The sequence below is a fragment of the Guyanagaster necrorhizus genome (genome assembly GCF_019112545.1).
Source record: "Guyanagaster necrorhizus MCA 3950 unplaced genomic scaffold BT62scaffold_64, whole genome shotgun sequence".
Classification (NCBI taxonomy): Eukaryota; Fungi; Basidiomycota; class Agaricomycetes; order Agaricales; family Physalacriaceae; genus Guyanagaster; species Guyanagaster necrorhizus.
In genome coordinates, this window is record NW_025064943.1 from 14,123 (window position 1) to 26,704 (window position 12,582).

Genomic DNA, 12,582 nt, shown 5'->3' on the forward strand with positions numbered 1-12,582 from the left:
TGTGCTATATCCACCTGCATAGTATAGAAGTCAAGCTAGGATGTAGCATTGGAAGCTGGTGAGGGGTACCAGAAACAGGACAGAGACTATAGATGACAGTGACAGTCTCCTACAGCCCACATCTTGATTCTTGGTTCTTGATGTTGCCCAATTGAACTTCTCCAGGGACCAGGAGCACTGGTCCCTTACTTGTGTTAGGATAGGTTGATATCTCTGTGACTAGCACTATACAATAAAATGCCCTAGTTTGGTATGTGGTGGTGATTTAAGTTGATACTTAGTTCAAACACATGCTCAAAGTCCCTACATCCATTTTGCATGAAGCCCTAAACTCCCCTCCAATCATTACACATATTTATCGGGGCATGTCTACAGCCTGTTATCTAGTTGTCAGCACAGAAATACATGCTGTGAATCCCACTAATATCGTGAATATAAAGTATCAATCTTCTGCTATATCTGACAACACATATGATTTGGCTAGATTCCTAATGTATCCCACATGCACTATTTCGTCTTCGATCGGAACAAGCCGCCTATTGGCTGGGGATGCGACTGGTTGCATTTCTCGGCCAACCGAATGTTTATTCTACATTCTGCCGATGGTCACAGTTTCTTCACCGTCGAGCTAGAGCACAGAAGGAATCTATAATATCCCTCTGAGGCACCGTCAGGTGCATCATGTTCTGCCATGACCTCATGGTCTCCCTTTGTTCGGGGAAATTCCACGTCTGGGAGCTCATGAATAGGTCGCTTCTTGAGTTCACGGTGGAGTTTGCCTCTTATCGAACGGTGCAAAGGAATGTTGGTTGGAGGTCCACCTTTCCGTGGAATATCCCGGATTTCAGTACCACGAAGGACAAGGAGTGGTCCATATTCACCTTAGTAGCAGGATGGAAATCTTGGTATACCACGCGAAACATTCTACCATCTCACGAGATGGGGGTGGAGAGATTTTTCGGCAGGTGCTGGGCGGGTCTCTGAGCTGGAACAGTGGAGAGATCATGAGATGATCGAAAACAGGAAGTCGAGCTTGCTTACTGCGCGTATCGAGGAGTATGGGACCGGTACAAAGGGCCTGGGCTCTGATTCGCCACTCTTGGAAGGACTGTCTAGTTCAGTATCCACTAGGAATTCGTAGAGGGACATTGCGATACTTCGATCATCCGTGGGGGGACACACCTGGGTAAACAGCATACAAGTACGGCTGAGCCCAATCATGTCCGAAGTTGCAGCGGGATAGCAGTAGGCTTGCTATGAATCGAACGCGTCCATTTTGGGGCGTTCTGTGATAGACCAAATATGAAGGAAATGACGAGCGTACGTGTATGATTTTGGATAAAAATCATCTTTATCTTTGCCCTTGTGTCTTGGGTTCCGACACGGTCGTTAGCCGAATTCCGTCGCTGCTCTCTCGAATTTGGTCTCTATGTGACGTAGGCGAGGTACAGGCTGCGTGAGCTAGAGATACAGATGGTTGAAATAGGTACTGCGGATCTAAAGTTAGTCCATATCAAAGAAAATTTGTCGCGACATACCTCGTATACCGAGATATTAACAAGTAGAACAGTATGCATCTCGGTAGGAAATGTTGTTCTTATCTTGGGGCCGACCCTAAAGGATTCACAAAGAACAGCAGCGCGTGAATGATAATGTACATGGAGTGAACGGTCAAAACACTGGATTGAAGTGAACAAGTCAAACTACAAGAATGTTTAGTCGGAGAAGAATACTCACATTGAACTATCAATAATGCCAGGAAAGTTCTGTGTGGATTCAAAGCCTTTGCGCTATGTTCGCCCTCCGACTTTTATGTGGAGCATTGCTTGTGTTCTTTGAATTGTCTGAACCGAACTTGGACCTGAAAATAACATTCACTGATGCGACGGTGCTTGAGGCTCGGCGCCACAGAACACTCTCAAAGTGTTGATCTCCCACAAACAATTGAGGATGTATTACCCGAGAAATGACATGACTATCGGAACCGCAGAAGCACGCTGCAGAGAAAGATACGCAGCTTGAAACACAGTCCTTATGCTCCTTAACTGACAGAATCTAGCATCAACCTCTTCCACTCCAATATCAGGGCTGAAATCAAAATATCGTCGAACTGGTCCTGTCCCTCTGGAGTCACCTCCAACTGAGCCAGGTCCCGGCCTTGACATGGCGTGAACTTGGCGTACAGAACTTTTCTTGAGGGACGAGATGAGGATGAGGATGTACACTACGAATGAAGTATGACCGATTGAACAGGTGGGTGGAAATGTGCTTACGATTTTGGTGTTTTCGGAGAGGTCCCATTCGAGATTCTGTGAATGATGTACATGAGAAAAGATGTATCTCTCAGAGAGGTGATATAACACATACTCTGAAACTCAGAGTCCACTCTTGGTAATTATTATAGAATAACTATAGGCTGGTCTGTGAGCTCAATGGCAGATGGAAAGATGCTGGTACCAACCTGACGATCTTTCCAGCCAATATTCCTCCCGAAATGCGCCGATTTGGGCGTTTTTATGGAATCCTTGATAAGATGCTGCGTACCTCGAATGTAGACTGACTGGGGCAGCGTCGAGTCGCCCATCCTATCAAATGCGTTCATCATAAAACACAAGAATAGAAGAGACTCACTCAAAGTCCGCTACTAGCTCACCGATCTCGGATCCGCCGCGCCTGATGGCTGCGAAGGCAATTTTCAGATTTTCATCAATCAACAGGACGAACACTTACTGGTAATATACGAGCTAGGTGTAAAGCAATTAGAGCCAGCTGAGATATGGTACCGAGGACGTGACTCTGGAGGGACGAGGATCATCGTAGTGGGAGAGAGTGGACGGAACGCATATGTGACGCGTTCGGTAAACCTTGATACTGTACCGTAACTGTGGCCCCTCAGTTTTCCAAGGGAAAGCATGGGATCATGGAAGTCCGTACAAAGAAGGTTCCTTAGAAGGAATCATGTTCTCAGTAGAGAGGGTAATGAGTTGGACGTCTCCGGCAGATGTAGTAACCAAGTTCTGTGCATGGCTACAACGGCATCTCAGTACTCGGCATATTGGGTCATGACGAGCTGCCTACTTGGACAAGGTAGTTGGATATTGAAGAGCTGCAGCTGATGTACGGGGCTCTAAATTTGAACTGGAAGGATGTGTCCTCGGGATTGGTGCCAAGTGACAGCTCTGAGACTTCATAGCTGGATGAACAGACGCTTTAGGAACGTCGCGGTCGTAGATGAGAGTCAATAAAAACCTCGGAGGTAAAGAAAGCGTGTCGCTCCGACGAAGGGAAGTCATATGTTCCCGGTCGCGGAGAAGAAAGGAATAACGAGAGGAAGCGAATGGTGTGCCTGTGCTGGGCCATCAATTGCTGATTCTGATGATATGATGGTTACTTTGCTAATATTCTCGATCGAGAACATTGTTCCTAAGTTAGATCAGAACCCTGCAGCATTGGAGTCAGTTAGAAAAGGAACGCTGACAGACAAATCCTCCCAGAGTAGTAAATATGGGGTTTGAATATTTGCACGCGGAATGTATTTCGTGGATCGTATCAAATGCGACTTTCTTTCTGCATTTCTGAAGACGTGTACAGTGACGATGGATGGAAAATGAAATTTTGGAACGTTAAACCGTGGTCCGGTACCGTAAGTGACTTCACGTGGTGGACTTAGCCACGTGTCACACACGCACGTTGAACGCCCATCATGCGCCTGTAATCATCTTAGGCTGTCCTAGGGTTGTACCGCCGGAAAGCCTTGAGGCTGGCAACTTCTCAGCCTCAAAAGTCGTATCAAGATTTAGAAGCGATCCATCGTGGAATCAAGCCGTCTTCGATCCCTTTTTGTCTTCCTCTACCGTCAATTTGGGAGTTTAAAAGAGGACTAGGTTACGTCTTTCTCGGAAATGTGCACGATGGTAATTACTTGGGGGCATACGTTTTCGCTTTGTTTTGCACTCAACCGGCTGTTCTCAGAGTTATGTTAAAAATATTTATGATATTGCACCCATAGACGCTGTTCGTCTCGCAAAACGGCTTAGCATCAATTCCTGAATATAATTTGGCATGGTATTGGTAACCCCCCGCCCCCGCGACTAGGATCTTATCGGACCAGGGCCGCTAACCCGTATGTCCTCTGAAACTTTATTCATATGGCTCTGACATTGTCCCAAAGAGTAAATGAGCCAATATAGACAGAGCCCGAGCATCTGTAATGATGACGGCGAATCCTCGTCAAAAGTAAAATGAAGACATGTTGTCAAGGGTGCCGTTAAGCCATCACGGGATATCATGGAGATTCGGCCGGACCTCGAGGCAACCAGAATGTTTCAACCTCCACCAAACGTCCACCATCTCTTCCACCAAGTGATGGTGGTGTATCATACCTAAAAGCGATATCAACTTAGCGTTCTTACGAGGTAACTCCAGCCTCTTCAGTCTTGGCGCCGGAATTGCGGTCTTGGCGGCGGTTACGTATGAACCCTTCCAAATTTCAGTGAATACATTTTCAAATGCGCTTTCCGATATTTAGGGCCTGTAAATATGCAATGAAGCTCGGAAAATGCCTTCATACGGGAATTCCCCTACGCGTGGGGAGACTGCCCGCAGGGTCGAGTTATCCCATTTGGTATTCAGTCCCAATCCGTATGGCCTTTCGATCACCGAAATTACTTTTCCTGCTACCCCCATGTCAAAGAGAGGCAAGGCGAATACGGAGGTTTTTTTCGATGCATTGGATAATCCATTTTATGGACCGACGAATCCTCCTGGGCCTCCGGATGAGACTGAAGAGCAGAGGACCAAGCGCGAGAAGGAATCCCAAGATGCTCAAAAGGTCTCGCGCCAGATCGACGAGCATCTGCTGGAGACGAAGAAGGCAATGGAGAAAAAGAAAAGGGCGGTAAAGATGTTGCTGTTGGGTGAGTCTTGTAGTCATGTCATTGTCACGAGATCCATCTCATATCGTTCTTGTAAAGGTCAAGCCGAGTCCGGAAAAGTTGGTTATCCGCTGTTTCTTTATGTTGGATTTCGTCTTACTCTTGGTCTTCTGATAAGAGCACATTACTGAAGAGTACATGCGTATTTATATCTACTTCTGCTAATCATTTTTCAGACTTTCAGCTTGCGTTTACTCCCATTCAATTCAGAAAGGAGCAGGGAATATGGAAGAGAATAGTTCAGCTGAATCTCATAAAGTACGTATAGGATTTCTTTACTCTTGATTCATTCTCACCTCTTATAGCTCTATAAAAATAATCCTTGATGCTCTACAAAGCGAATGGATCCCCGATAGCACACTTCCAACGTCCCTTGGCAAAAAGCACCGACTTCTACATTTGCGACTGTCACCTTTGTTCGCATATGAGACTGCTTTCAATGAGATACTCTCCCTGAATCCCGAAGCACGAGATGTCTGTGTACGAGCCGGGAGCGGGTGGAAATCCACGCTAAGTGGGGACCCTCCGCGAAGCTCATTGGACTGTCCTCGAGGCCGAGACCTGCTCGTCAAGAACGACCCTACACAAGTGCTGGAAGCATCTGTGGACGATATACTCTCTCTGTGGAACGATCCTGCAGTACAAGACGTCTTACACTCATCTGGGATCCGCCTCCAGGATTCTTCAGGATTGTCAGTCCAAGTGATATCGTATGGAGCCGAAAAGACCTGATTTCGGTAGCTTTCTAGATGATGTATCGAGGGTTACGAGGAGGGATTACATGCCAACGGAATGTGAGTGCGTGGGTTTTTCCCATGAAGGCTTCCTTGACTGTGTTTTCAGCGGATATCGTACGGGCAAGAGTCAGAACTATCGGTGTTGAAGAGCACCATTTCGTCACTGAATCAGGTAGGCGCGGGTCCGACATTCAGCGTATGCAAACAGGTATGACCTGCAGGACGCTCGTTAGGCACGCAGAAAGGATCCGAGTTCTTCATTGCAGATGTCGGCGGGAGTCGGTCATCGGTGAGCAATTTTGCATTTCCGCCTGTGAAAAATAAATGGAATCTTCTAGCGTCCATCATGGATACCCTACTTTGATGACGGTACGTAGCCCTGTCTCCGCATTTTCCGGGCTCCACACATTCGGTCATAGTGGATGCTATTCTGTTTCTGGCGCCGCTGGCTTTTAATTTGTCTTTGGAGGAGGATCCTCGGGTTAATCGCCTAGTACGTGCGGCCGATACTGGTACTTTTTGGCATCTCATGGCAATGACAGGAAGATAGCCTACAACTATGGCGGGCGATATGTGAGAACAAGCTTTTAGCAAATTGTACATTGATCCTATTCCTTAATAAGGTGGGTCCACCATCAATGTCGGCAAGTCTATCACTGATACATGTTTTAAAGAAAGATATTCTTGCGAAGACATTAGCGTCGGGAGTTTCGGTTAAACAATACGTAACAAGTTACAACGACCCGAATGACGTTCGTCACGTAACCAAGTGTGAGTTACGCAAGTCCTGAATCTCAGCCTTCGTCATACTAAGGCATGATGATGTGTCAGACTTCAAAGACAGGTTTAGGAATTATCACGTATGTTCAATTTCTCCGCCAAGTAATTGAGATCATTTTGATGGATGTCTCTTATTAGAGAAAGTTATCTTTGCATCCTCGGTCTTTCATATCCTATGAAACATCTGCTATTGTGCGTGTTCCCTTTTTGCTAGTGCGATAATCTGCGAAGCCGAACAATTACAGGACACGCGCGCGACTCAGGCTGTTGTACTAGCAGGTTCGTTCATTGCCCATTTTCCTCAGTTCACTTTACTGAGCGTCCGCTTTCAAGTCCATGATAGCATCATCAGAAGAAACCTCGCGAAAAGCGAATTGATATAATACGATCCATCATATACCATACCAGGCATTGAATATCAGATTTTCCATTCATTATATATCAGGCCCAAATTGGCCGTCGCATTTCGGGATCCCTGGGACTTCCCCTCATTGATGGTGACTACAATGGTTTATAACTTCTGTATGCTTTCTGAGAAACAGTGTAGGAAGTATATCGCGGTTCGTTCGCTTTGATGACCTTCCAGAAATTTGTTGCATCAGTGGGACCGATTCCTTATAAGCTAGAACACAGAACTCATGACCTCGCTTGTCTCTCTACCAGTTTAGGATAAACTGCTTATGGCTTTCCAGTAGGCATGCTCCTTTTCATAGAACATGTATTCACCACTATTAATTGACAAGAGACCAAAAATTGACAGTGACATTGTCTCTTATCCCTGCCAAGCTTGGGGTTCAGTGGCAGTGAACAAGATTTTCCACAGTATATTTACTGAGAGGCCTCCCAAGGTTGTTCACAATCAGCTGAATGTCACAATAATTGGGCCAGGTTCACCATTGTGACATGCTCTAAACATGTCCATGTGTGTACTTTTGTGAAATACAGTACTACATGCTAAATACAAAAGTACTACTAAGCATGTGAAGCAAAATAGACCTAGAGCATAATAAAAGAAAGGCTAGCCATAATAGGCTTGAGTGATGATTGGTGGAGTATATGACTTAGCTTCAGGATGATACTGAAGGGTCACACTGCACAGAAAGTCTCAGTACTTAACACTGAATGCATCAATAATAGCACAAAGCTTGTGCACTAAGAATAGAAATCATGTGGAGCTATAGATATAACCTTGCATATGAGGAACACTACACATGATCTTTGTGAGAGACTCTGTATATGACCTATGCAAGAGACTCCACATGTAATCTTGCACAGAACTTCACACAGTCCTGATGTATGATGGATAACAATGTGGTGAATTAATTGATGTGCATTAGGCTAGAAGTGACATACATTGTGAGTAAGACAGAATATCTGGGCACTTGGCTAGAGAACATAACAATTATGGCTGACTCTGGACATGAGAGACAACCTAAGGGGCCTGGAATGACTCCTGCACATGGATTAATTGTCCTGAGGAGATAAGAAGGTGAAGAGACTAGTGGCTAGACCAGCTAACCAATGTCAGGTTGCATAGAAATAGAAAGCACAGTCTCAATCTAGAGCAGAATATGCATGTCAGACAATGACATGCATACAAATGACTTATGAGAGACTCCAGAATGGAGTCCCACACATTGAAACTACTATATTAGGTGTCACTTAGTAAGTACAGTAGTAGCCTATTTAAATATCACATTGTAAAAGTAGTAGACATATTTTCAACCCCTTACAGCTGCAGTGTATTAGGCCCAAAGACCTTGCACTCCAGCTCTGGCTTTGAGTTCATAACTTCAGATGAGATAATAGACTCTTATTGAGATCATTAAGAGAGATCTGAAAACTGTGTGAGATATTGAAGCTCCTACAGGACTCTAATTTGATTTAATAAGAGATTTTGAATTGTGCTCTAGCCTGAGGATAAGAGAGCAGTCTCTGAAGAGCACTCTTTTGAGTTTTTGAGGTATTCATAACATGAGACACTACAAGTGATAGAGGTTTGAACCCTTTTGCTTAATTAGTGCTCGCTTTTTTGGTTATTTCTATAGGTTGGCAGAGATTCAAACCCTTTGGCCTGTGGACAGGGTTTCACTGTGTTTTTGTGTCTCTGGATTGCATAGGTTTGAATTCTGTAGATCTATAATCAGTTTGAAAACTTGTGTGCAGAGGTTTAAACTCTTTGATGCTTGTGGATGTGTGTTTTAGAGATTTTGAGTTGATCTGAGCAGTGATTGAGACTTTTGAGGTTTTGTGAGAGTGTTTTAAAGTATTGTATTGAGCTACAGTACCATTGCCTTGAGGTTCAGCAACATTTGTTGCCTCCTCTTGTTTTTAAATGAAAAGCTTTGAGACTTAAGAGACTTAGGACTATTACATGCATGCTATTGCTATTTACATATGGCAGATCATTGGAAGACAATTATATTTGCTATAACTACTCTTATTGCACTACAATCTCCCAATAAACTAAGAGTATTATGTGTATGTTGATGTGGGTGTGATCAGTGAATAGCATTCTGCTGTATCAGTTTTCACCTTGTGCACATGCAAAATCTCTTCACTGTAGTTCCAAGTGGTTACAGTAAGGTTTTTCCATAGTCAGGGTCAGGCTGTGGCCAGGATTTGTCAGGTTTTTATAAGTGTCAGCTTTACTAAGTATTAGTAGATCATGATTAGAGGTAAAATCATGACAAGTGCAATTCAAAACCTCTTTTGGACTAGAGTCCTGTGGAGCTTTCAATGCCTTGCACAATTCTCAAATCTCTCTTAATGATCTCAATAAGAGTCTATTATCTCATCTGAAGTTATGAACTCAAAGCCAGAGTTGGAGTGTAAGGTCTTTGGGCCTAATACACTGCAGCTGTAAGGGGTTGAAAATATGTCTACTACTTTTACAATGTGATATTTAAATAGGCTACTACTGTACTTACTAAGTGACACCTAATATAGTAGTTTCAATGTGTGGGACTCCATTCTGGAGTCTCTCATAAGTCATTTGTATGCATGTCATTGTCTGACATGCATATTCTGCTCTAGATTGAGACTGTGCTTTCTATTTCTATGCAACCTGACATTGGTTAGCTGGTCTAGCCACTAGTCTCTTCACTTTCTTATCTCCTCAGGACAATTAATCCATGTGCAGGAGTCATTCTAGACTCCTGAAATCATTTCTGTGGTCATTACTTTCATCAAATCTTCTCATTTCTCAGCTAATACTTTGAATATTCAGGCTCATTGTGCACTAATGCTCTGTTCTAGAACATGTCCCTCAGCTCATCAATACTGATATATCATTGATCAATATGACACAAAATCACACATGAAGCCCTGATCATATTTTGATCATATGCTCTTTATTTTTAGTGGATCTTTCTGTACTCATATTAGTGCATCTAGTGTCAAGTGCTGGAACCTCATGCACAGTATGACTTCCTCTGGTATCATCCTACTGCTAGGCCATGCCCAGCACCAATTGTCACTCATGTCAGTTGTCATACAAGTCCCATTTTACTGTGCTCTAACTATATTCTTTATTGCATGTATAGTAGACTGGAATACAATCAATGTATCATCATTCAAAAAATTACATGCCTTGACATGCAGAGAGCATGTCAACAGATGATGACACTATGATAACACAAAAGCTATACTCTATTCATTAACATACAATGAGCAGCTGAGAATGGCATACTAATCATCATCATCTCATACTCTTTTCATAAGTGCTATGACACTATAGAAACATGCCATAACAATGGCACTACAGAATGATAATAACACTCAGAGGCATGGGCACAGTTATTATCATTAAGACAATGAGTAGAGGATATGACGACAGGACAATAGTCACCTGTAAAGTGAAGGGTTTTCTAGACAGTATTTAAATACAGTAGGATACACTAATGTACCCCAGTCTCAAGCTAAGGTTTAATACACCTACTAAACTCTCTGACTATCTGATGTGATTATTCTCACCACTCTAGCAGACATAATCTACCAGCCATCCAAACTCATCCCCCTTATCATCACTTATCTCATCATTCTTATCATTCTTTAATATCAACAACAGCATACAAAAGCAGATCCTGGATGAAGCAGTATCAGACATTTGTGATTGTTTGGTAGTAGCACTCTAGTCTGAGAATAAGAGAGCAGTGTCTGAAGGGCACTCTTTTGAGTTTTTGAGGTATTTGTGATATGAGACACTACAGGTGGCAGAGGTTTAAATCCTTTGGATCTGTGAACAGAGTTTTAGTATGTTTCTGTGTGTTAGACCCAAGTTACATGTGATCAGAACACATGATAAGCTAGTGCTGTATCATGTTCATACAGTTATGCTAGAGTTCACTATTTATGTCTGATGACCAAGTGCTTCAAGACCTGTAGAATTGGCTTGAGAGTGAAGTGGTATAGAATAAACTTTAGCTCAAAGCTGGGGTTATACTAGCAAGAGCTAGCCTACTTATATACTACTTGTCCATCAAGATAAATATACTACTGCCTATTGTACTTGTCTGGGTCTTTGTGCCCATTGTCCTTAGGCATTGCTACTACTTACAAAAAGTCATTGTGCATCATTGAGGGTTTGTCACTACATCAGAGGAGAATGATGGATCAGCTTGTTGTGATGACTAAGCCTGTCCCACAGTCCTAAGCACTGGTCTAGGTGCTCTGACTAAGTATAAATAGGGGTTAATATAAAGAAAAGATGGAAAAATCATAACATTACCCTCTTCTTAAGACCATCATCCCAATAGCTTAATTTAGAGATAATTCATAGTCATGTATAGTATCTGCAGCATTTATTCATTTTTCATTAACCCACTGGTTAGATTCAGGCCTATAGCCTTTCTAACTAAGCAAATAGTCAACAGTTATCATTGTCCTCTCCCCTCACACCCAAATTTTGCAGAGTCAATGATTAAGTACTTGATCAATTTTATAATGTTCTTCATCATTGATCAAGTCTGAAGGAGGAGAGGGCAGCCATTTTTAGTTAGAGAACATGGGTGTAATGAAGGGTGTCAGTAGGAGTTCATTGAAGATGTTATGGACCTTCCAATTATTAGAAAGGCAGAGTTTATATATGGAGTTGCTGACTTGAGCAATGATTAGGAAAGGCTCTGTATGTTTATCAGCAAGCTTTCATTTAGGACAGGGGAGGTGGAGGTTGGAGGTATCCAGTCAGACCTTGTTGTTGATATTGTAAGAGTGTGCAGGGTTGCAATGTTTATCATATTGTTTTTTCATGGAGGTTGTCACTTTTTCAAGGGCAGCTCATGTTTCATCATGGATTTTAGACATTTCTTATGCAAAGTCATGAGAAGTGAGTGTGGAGGTAGCTGTTCATTCTGTGTGCAAGACATTGGAGTTATACCCAAAGTTGATGAAAAATAGTGTCTTCCTGGTGGTGGAATAGACTCTGTTGTTATATTGAAAGGCAGTGAGAGCCAGCCATTTGACCCAGTCATCCTGTAAATAGTTGATAAACAGCCATAGGTACTTCTCAATCTCTTGATTCACTTGTTCTGTCTGTCTATCCATTTGTGGGTGATATGCAGTTGAGGCATTCTGCAAAATGTTGAGAAGTCAATACAGGTTATTGAGAAACTTGGAGATGAACTGTAGTCCTTGGTCTGAGATGATGATTTGAGGCATTCCATACTTGGTGTACACCTTGTCACATAAGATTTTTGCCCACCCTTCTGATGTCAATTCTATTAAGCATGTGATCAGAATGATCACCTTTGAGAACCAATCCATGATAATGATGATTGCATCATAGCTATTGCAGTTGGATAGTCCAGTAATCATATTCACCAAAATGTGGGTTTATGACAATAGGGGGACCTCATTTGAGTGGAGTGGTGCTGCCTGTGGTTGTGTGGATGACTTTCCCCACTGATAGGTTTTGCACTCCTTTATGTACTGTTCAATGTCTTAGCCCATCTTCAGCCACCAATATTCCCATAGTACTAGTTCCTTGGTTTTAGCAATCCCTGAATGTCCAGTGATTGCATGATCATGATGTGTTGCAATGATTTTGCTGCAAAGTGGCTGGTCTCTTGGAACATAGATTTGTTCATCATAATGGATCAATCCCCCCTCCTTTATCATTCCATGCTCATAAT

General features: G+C 42.9%; 2 protein-coding genes across 2 annotated transcripts; one reads left to right on the top strand and one right to left on the bottom strand.

Annotated features, from left to right (window-relative positions):
- Positions 1–459: 459 nt before the first annotated feature.
- Positions 460–3,593, bottom strand: BT62DRAFT_998152 (uncharacterized protein). Its single transcript, XM_043190708.1, has 15 exons — positions 3,479–3,593; positions 3,250–3,423; positions 3,079–3,193; positions 2,935–3,027; positions 2,731–2,882; positions 2,632–2,680; positions 2,462–2,585; positions 2,368–2,409; positions 2,274–2,309; positions 2,051–2,224; positions 1,738–1,766; positions 1,539–1,614; positions 1,042–1,182; positions 937–985; positions 460–881 (listed from the first exon to the last, which is right to left on the bottom strand). The coding sequence occupies exons 3-15, from the start codon at positions 3,189–3,191 to the stop codon at positions 607–609; spliced, it is 1,353 nt and encodes a 450-aa protein (XP_043033192.1). The 5' UTR covers positions 3,192–3,193; positions 3,250–3,423; positions 3,479–3,593; the 3' UTR covers positions 460–606.
- Positions 3,594–4,287: 694 nt separating this feature from the next.
- Positions 4,288–7,026, top strand: BT62DRAFT_692264 (G-alpha-domain-containing protein). The gene is made up of 17 exons (XM_043181893.1): positions 4,288–4,916; positions 4,974–4,993; positions 5,053–5,068; positions 5,111–5,192; positions 5,240–5,626; positions 5,676–5,728; positions 5,778–5,843; positions 5,905–5,960; positions 6,010–6,040; positions 6,091–6,164; positions 6,214–6,294; positions 6,346–6,442; positions 6,503–6,531; positions 6,590–6,643; positions 6,697–6,730; positions 6,785–6,948; positions 6,999–7,026. The coding sequence occupies exons 1-16, from the start codon at positions 4,559–4,561 to the stop codon at positions 6,832–6,834; spliced, it is 1,488 nt and encodes a 495-aa protein (XP_043033193.1). The 5' UTR covers positions 4,288–4,558; the 3' UTR covers positions 6,835–6,948; positions 6,999–7,026.
- The last annotated feature ends 5,556 nt before the right edge of the window (positions 7,027–12,582 follow it).